Source organism: Nematolebias whitei, chromosome 13 (assembly GCF_014905685.2).
Source record: "Nematolebias whitei isolate Nwh7 chromosome 13, NemWhi1, whole genome shotgun sequence".
Classification (NCBI taxonomy): Eukaryota; Metazoa; Chordata; class Actinopteri; order Cyprinodontiformes; family Rivulidae; genus Nematolebias; species Nematolebias whitei.
The window spans coordinates 42,290,625-42,298,942 of NC_056510.1; the positions used below are offsets into that span (position 1 = coordinate 42,290,625).

General features: G+C 40.2%; 1 protein-coding gene across 1 annotated transcript in view; it reads right to left on the reverse strand.

Moving 5' to 3' along the window:
* Positions 1 to 2,198: 2,198 nt before the first annotated feature.
* Positions 2,199 to 8,318, reverse strand: part of LOC119419721 (transmembrane protein 237A) — a 47,549-nt gene continuing 41,429 nt past the window's right edge. The window contains exons 10-11 of the mRNA XM_037687108.1: positions 2,671 to 2,792; positions 2,199 to 2,390 (exon numbers count right to left, since the gene is read on the reverse strand). Coding sequence (XP_037543036.1) covers positions 2,323 to 2,390; positions 2,671 to 2,792 — 190 coding nt within the window. The 3' untranslated portion in view covers positions 2,199 to 2,322. The remainder of the gene's footprint in view (positions 2,391 to 2,670; positions 2,793 to 8,318) is intronic.

The window sequence follows — 8,318 nt, forward strand, 5'->3', positions numbered from 1 at the left end:
TAACCCATCAGCGACAGCCTTAAAGGGCTACTACGCTTATACTCATAGAATCTGGGGTTACAGTACATAACCAACGATTTCAGCCTGTCTGTCTGGAGCAGACTGAACGTGGCTGACTGAACCAGACTGTCTGCTTCACAGCTTGATTGAATACTTGCAGCCAAGATATAGTTTATGTTTACCCTCCAGGAGAGATTTATCAGTACAACATTAGACAATCATAAAAAAGCATGAATTGAAAAATAAAAGAAAATTATAAAAACAAAATGAAACAAAAACAGCTACATTTAAAACGATGTAAAAACAGGAACATGTCTGTTGGTTTATGACATGAACTTAGCAGATGTTTGAAACCATTTAATCTCTTTAATATCCTCTTTAAAACTAGGAATAAAAAACAAGATTTAATTCTAACTTTAAAACTTATCCAACATTAATAAAACTTACCTCAAGTTGCCTTTTTGGACATGCATGCATATATTTGTACAAATTGTACTTGAGAGCAGATTATTACAGCCTCGTATAAAATCAATAATGATCATGATATTGGAACTGGATCGGTATTGGCCGATATCCAGATTTAGGTATCAGGATCGGATCGGAAGTAAAAAAAATGTGGATCGTGCATCCCTAAATTGTGGCAACCTCATGGACAGAAACTGGAAGTTGGTTCCACAAGAGAGAGCAAGATTTTCAATTCTATTCTGGATTTGACAGGGAGCCAATGGACAGAAGCTAAAACTGGAGCGATACGATCTCTCATACAGTCAGAGAGATTTATTTGTCATTCGCATCTCATGTGGTACATGTGGTGGAGCGAAATTATGTACACAGGGTCCCAGTTACATCCAACAATAAAATGTAAATTAAAAAAACAGTAATAACATCTAAGATATGAACTAAGAAAAACATCAACTAAATATACACTAAGCACTCATAACATAAAAACATTACGTTGAACATCAGCACAGACATGAACATGAGTCTGTATGAACAGATGAGCACGCATGAACACATCAACATGAAACAGATCAGCAGCAACATGAAACAGATCAGCAGCAACATGAAACAGATCAGCAGCAACATGAGACAGATCAGCAGCAACATGATGCAATTTTTCACAGTGATTATTCCAGTTAGAGATTCATGAGCCTAACAGCCTCAGGGTAGAAGCTGTTCCTCAGTCTAGTGGTTCTACACTTAATGCTCCTCAACCTCCTTCCTGAGGGGAGTGGGGCAAAAAGTGTGTGTGCTGGGTGAGTGTGGTCCTTCATGATGCAGGTGGCCCTCTTCCTGCATCTGGAGGTATAGATGTCTGTGATGGTGAGGAGGCTGACTCCAACATCTTCTGTGCAGCCTTCACCACTCTCTGCAAAGCTTTTCTTTCTGCAGCTGTGCAGCCTCCATGCCACACGTTGATGCTCGAGCACAGGATGCTCTCCACTGCACACCTGTAGAAGGAGGTGAGGACTGAGCTTCCCAGACCAGCTCGTCTCAGCCACCTGAGGAAGTACCAACTCTCATTAAAACTCTGGCAGCAACAAGAAAATATCAACAAATAAAAACATACACAACACAAAAGCATAAAACTGAGGAGAAATAAAAAGCATGCAGAAGTGCAAAGAAACTACAAACAATACTCAATATTATAGAAACACAAAGTGAACGTGTGGAAATATACAAAAATAAAATAAATAGCTGAGTTTTACTAACTACGATTAAACAAAACTAGCTGAAATCTCAACAGTTAGGACATGAAAAACTGTTAGGACCATGTTATTGCAACACATTTTCTTTTACAAATGATAAATATTTGTTATATTATTTTTAGAGATGATTAGTCACTGAATGGATTTATAATTATAATAATAATATGACAATCTTCCATGCAATTATTAAAAGGGATTTTAATTTGTTACATTGTGCACTCTGATTGGAGTTTGGATTTTTTCTAAACAGAGCTGCAAAAAGTAGAAGTACAACAATACTGCAGAGATTCATTCGCCAATAAAATGTATGTCAAGTCAAGTCAGATTTATTTATAGAGCACATTTAAAACAGAAACTGTTACCAAAGTGCTTAACAAAAATATCACAACATCTAATGAAAAGTAGCAAGATATAATGTTAATGATATATATGTTTAAAAATTGTTATTAAGTCAATGATTCAAAACGCAGAACAACTGCTGCTGTGTACGTACATAGTTCTTTATTTATATATAAAACCACACACATCAAAATAAATACACATGTATTAATACTTGCACATAAATGAACATGAGGTCTGGTTTGAAGTCAGGAAGTGACTGGAGAATGTGGTTTTAGGCAGGAATGTCCAGGTTATCCTCTCCTCTCGGGTATCCCTCCACCTCCATTGTCATTAAAAACTCTAGGAATAAAGAGACACCCCACAAATCTTTCTGTAAACCTCTTGATCTTGCTTATGTCTTTGGTGCCATCTAGTGGTTTTATAAAAGTCACCAGCATTAATGTGACTGACATGTTTGGAGCCAAAACTGGATGCATTGCATGTGGAAATGTGAATGTTTTAGAAACATATTGTTATTTTAACTTGTATAAAATGGGGAAACAACAATGAATCTTTGTTCTTTGACTAAACTTCACAGTTTCTTTACAAGAATAGTTAACTGACAGATATTCAGGCCCACCTTCTGTGTAGTCGATGTCTGGCCTCGTGGAAACAACGGCCCACGCCACACCAACCAACAGCGCCACCACCAGATTCACCACAATCCACGGACGCAGGACCTGGTGTTCTGAACCCGGAGGCCTGAGAGAGAAGAGGTGGGGAGCAAAGAGTCTGTGCTGGAGCCTGAACGTCTGACCACAACTGTCTTCAGTGGCAAAGAATTAATCATTTTTAAAATTGCAGTCATTGTCCCATGAAATTTAATATACTTTCATTCACTGATTCTTTTTCTCCTTAATCTTGGGCCATCATTTTTTCTCTGCAACTTTTGAAATTGAAAATGATTTACCAATTAATAATTAAAAAGAAACCACTAGGACTTTGAGTGTTTGGATCATAAAGAACAACCAAGACCTTAAAAGATGGGGTGCATTTGGATACTGTGTGAAATTTAAATAAAAGAGAAGGCAATTAATTGCTAAATTTGTGAAACTTTTTTTTCAATTCACAATCCACTGAAAACACTGAATGCTTAAATTAAGACATTGTACAATTTTTAGGAACAAAGAAAGATAATTGTGACATTTTAAACACCAACATGGGTCAGGGTCATTGTAGGAGCAGGTGATAAATGAATATATTTGTGAATGGGTATTAGGTCATGTGAGTAATCAGCAGTCTACATATTAGGAACCTTTTTTGTGAGGGCAGGTGTTCCACCCACAAGGGGGGAACAGTTTTTGACAGCTGAATGTGAAAGAAACTAGATGCTGTCAACAGATGCAAGTGTTGTGGAAATATGTACTGGCTTCAAATGGACACAGAGGAAATGTAAAGAATAAATGGATGACCTGCAAAACGAGCAAGGGCGGCTCTGACTTTAATTCATCTGACAAGGTAACAATCAGCATGTCAACACTACCTGCAGTGTATCACCTCAGTGGCTTAAAGCATTGGCTTGGCCTCTACAGTCATGTTTGTCACAGTGAAGCAGCCCTTCTTTTTAAACAACACTGTGTAAACAGCAGGTGAGGGGATCAGTAGCTGGAGTTTTTGAATGTGAATGTTGTCCCTTTCTTGCTGGATGCAAGATTCTAGACAGACTTTTCTAAAAATTTTCACTTCATGATGCACAAAACACTTTCATATGGGAGAGGTCTGGACTGCAGGCAGGCCAGTTTAGGACCAAGACCTTTCTGCTACAAAGCCCCTGCTGTTCAATTCACTTTATTTCTACAGCGCCAAGTCCCAACAGCAGTTATTTCAGAGCACTGAACAAAAGCATTCACATACAAAAAAAAAGGCAATTAGTAAAAGTTCTCTATCTAGGAAGCTGCAGATTGTGTTGAATCTTCACTTCGTCACAGTCGCCCATCCTGAGCCAGCACAAAGGAGGCAGTGGAAAGGAAACCTCCCTTTAACAGGAAGAAACCTCCATCAGAACCAGGTTCAGGATGAGCGGCCATCTGCTTTGACTGGCTGGGGTTGTTGTAAAATATGTGATTTAGTCTGTGGCTTGCTACAATCAGTGGTGGGATGTAACTAAGTACAAGTACTTTGTTACTGTACTTAAATACATTTTTCTTGTATCAGTACTTTACTTAAGTAGAGTTAACCGTGGGTACTTTCTACTTTTACTCCACTACATTTTACATTAAGTATCTGTACTTTCTACTACACTACATTTCTATATTGCGTTGCGTCACAAGGTACATTCTTGTTAAGTTTTTTTGATTTGTTTGTTAGTTAGTTTGAAAGTAATTAATGGTGAGAGGGGAGTTGGTCCATTAAATCACTGCAAAGTGGGCAGGTAACGTTAGACCCACCTTCAAGAAGAGCTGGACCAATGACATATGTTCTAGTATATACGTCATTGAGCTGGGTGCATCCACAGCACCACTAACACACCCAAAATGGTTTACACCTCGTAGAGTCAGTCAGAAGATATGCTCCACCCATGGCCTTATTGAAAGACTGCTCAGTACAGCAGGACAGATTCTCTCTCCCAAAAGAGCCAGACTGGACTCAAAAATCTTTGAAAACCAACTTCTTCTGAACTTGAACAAGAAATTCTTGCTGCAATATTAAAATGTGTCAGTTCATGATGTTAGGAGACAAGAGATGTCTCCAAATGTCTCAACACTCAGGTCCAAGTTTTGAAAATGGTGTCAGGAAGTTAAAATATTGTTCAATATTGATCCATTACAAGGTTGAATAGACAGTATTTTAACTGGAGTTGATGACAAACTGGAGTTGAAATGATCAGATTCCTTTGTTAGTTGTGTCTAATGATCCTTTTGTTCAGGCAGACAACTTTTACTTCAACGTGTTTACTGCAGTTAAATTGACACGTTGGTTTTGCTTTGTGTTAAATAAAAACTTTTAAAAGTATAATCATCCCTCTTTCTTATTTTGATTAATGGCATTTAACTCTGCATGTCATCCCTGAAATTCTGACACAGAATCACAAGTCCAAGCGTGAACTGTGTCACAGAGTAAACACAATAAAAACATGTATTATCTGCAGCATTGTTCATTAAAATGGAACAACACTATTAATGTATTACAGAAAATATACACATGGTACGCAGACTTAAAGATATGTAGACCATTGCATTAGGTAATACATTCAACAAGTTTTTTTTTACTTTAATACTTTAAATATTTTTAAAAGCAAGTACTTATTTACTTTTACTTAAGTAAAATGTTAATGTGGTACTTCTACTTTTACTAGAGTACATTTTTGTCTGTTTATTTGTACTTTTACTTAAGTACAGTGTTTGAGTACTTTCTCCACCACTGGCTAAAATGTGCAAGGTCTTCCTTGAAAAGTAGCTCTATTTTTCTGTAGTGATGATGCTTTTCCAGATGTGTAAGCTGCCCATACCATCGTCTGTAATACTGTCAGAAGACTGGCTATGGAACTGTGCACTGATATCAAGCTGTCTAGTTAATCCCCTCTTTAGTTTGGAGACCATGGTTCATAAAAATAACAACAATTAAAAAAAATCTGTGATTAATATGTTTAACCATGTATGTTGTTGGTGGAGTATCAATTTTGTTTGGTGGTTCCTCAGTTTGAAGAAGTCCTTTGGATGATGGACAAAATTTCTCAGCGCAAAAAAGAAACCGTCCAGATGTCCTGACTGAACATTGTTGGATTTTATACCTGGATTACCGAGCATGAACTTTGGTGTTTTGAACCACTTTCACATGACTGTCTTAGAGGAGTTGATGAGGAAGGGCAGACCCCGGAGGAGAGGGTGTGCCCCCGAGGCCATCTTAGCACCAGCAAACTGTTTTTTTTTCCACTCTGGAGTATGCTGTTGGTGGAGAATCAGTTTTTTCTGGTGGTTCCTCAGACTGAAGAAGTCCATTGGATGATGGATGAAATGTCTCAGCGCAAAAAAGAAACCGTCCAGATGACCTGACTGACATTGTTAGATTTTATACTTGGAATATTGAGCAAGAACTTTGATGTAACCACAGAACAGTTTTCCACACAGTTTTCAGTCTAATCTGAATGAGCTTTAGATGTTTCAGGATGGTGCTCCCATCTGGCTTCTTCACATGAAAGACTAAGCAGTGTTTGTGAATGACACAGTGAACAGTGTGAACTGTGGTTTGTGGAACAGAATCAGACTGTTTTAATGCTGTGCTGCCGGAAGGCCCAAAGATCATGGGCATGACTTTCTGCCTGGTCCTTTGCACATGAAGATTATTTCATATTCATAATTTTTTTAAATGAGTTTATGAACTGTAGATGACAGGGTATTCAAAGTATTCCCAAACTTTCATTGAATAAAATTATTTTTTCAAAGACAGGTGAACCTCTGTCCATCTTAGAGAATCAGCTTGTTTTATGTCTTAGAGAATCAAGACATAAGACATGTTTTGTTTTATACAGAAGACATGTTTTGTGTCTTAGAGAGTGGTCGTGTTTTATGTCCAGTCCTCTTACTGACGTGTTGCCAGATAACCTAATTAATTGCAAACTTCTCCTGCAGCTGTTTCTTTTGTATGCCACTTACATTTACACACTGTAGTTGCTTTTGTCCAAAGCTTTTTGAGATGAGATGGTTGAGTATGATGAAATTATCAGTTCTTTCTATGTGCTTTTTTTTTTGGGGGGGGGGGGGGGGGATTATGCTGATTGCCTTGTTACTGAAGGATTTGAATAGTGAATGTTTGTAGTTTTCTATTGCTGCCAGTAGGTGGATTGGACCCAGATGCAGGCAGACACGAGGAGCTTGAGTAAAATAAAGCAAAAGGCTGATGTGGCAGGAAAAACATACAAAAACACAGGGAGCACAAGAGGGAGGACCGAGACAGGTAGCAATGACAATGGACTGCTGTTGGGGTGGGGATCAGGAAAGGATAGAATGGGTGGTAATGAGTTACAGGTGACAGCACCTGGGTGATGCATCATGAGATCAGGTCTGACTGAATAACTGTTGAAGCTGACTCAAGGTGAAAATGATTACTGGCAAGGAAACAAACTGGGCTGAACCAAAACACAAATGATAAAAAAAAAACATAAGCCACTAGGAGAAATAAAACTAAGATAAACTATTAAATTACCAAAATAAATAAACACAGACTATGACATTTTTGAGATGAGTATTTTTCTGAAATGAAATTGAACAGAATGCAAGCAAACTAATGTTTTTGGTGCAAGATACTCAAGTGAATAAGAGTTACACTGTGGTGAAGAAGAAAGCTAGGTTTTATTTTCTTGTCTAAGGCTGTGCAGAGTGGCGGATCCTGGCAAACAAAGGGAGCGATTTTATCCACCACCAGGTGCCATGGTGGAGCAAAGATGGAGCCAGGGGTGGTAAATGGTAAAGCCAGGGGTGGGACAATGGTGGAGCCAGGGATGGGACAATGGTGGAGTCAAGGGTGGTCAATGGTAGAGCCAAGGGTGGTCAATGGTGGAGCCAGGGGTGGTCAATGGTAGAGCCAGGGGTGGTCATTGGTGGAGCCAGAGGTGGTCAATGGTGGAGCCAGGGGTGGTCAATGGTGGGGCCAGTGGGTGATCAATGGTAGAGCCAGGGGTGGTCAATGGTGGGGCCAGGGGGTAGTCAATGGTGGAGCCAGGGGTGGTCAATGGTAGAGCCAGGGGTGGGACAATGGTGAAGCCAGGTGTGGAAAATGGTAGAGTGGTCAATGGTGGGGCCAGGGGTGGACAATGGTGGGGACAGGGGGTGGTCAATGATGGAGCCATGGGTGGGACAATGGTTGGGCCAGATGTGGTCAAAGGAAAAGCCTGGAGTGGCCAATGGAAAAGCCCAGAGTGATCAACGGTAAAGCCGGGGTGGTCAATGGTGGAGCCAGGGGTGGGACAATGGTGGAGGTAGGGGTGATCAATGGTGAAGCCAGGGGTAGTCGATTGTAGAGCCAGGGGGTGGTTAATGGTGGGGGTGGTCAATGGTAGAGCCAGGGGGTGGTCAATGGTGGGGGTGGTCAATGGTAGAGCAAGGGGGTGGACAATGGTGTGACCAGGGGTGGTCAATGGTGGAGCCAGGGGTAGTCAATGGTGGAGCCAGTGGGGTGGTTAATGGTTTAGCCAGGGGTGGTCAATGGTGGAGCATGGGGTGGTCAATGGTTGGGCCAGGGGTGGTCAATGGTAGAGCCAGGGGTGCTCAATGGTAGAGCCAGGGGTGGTCA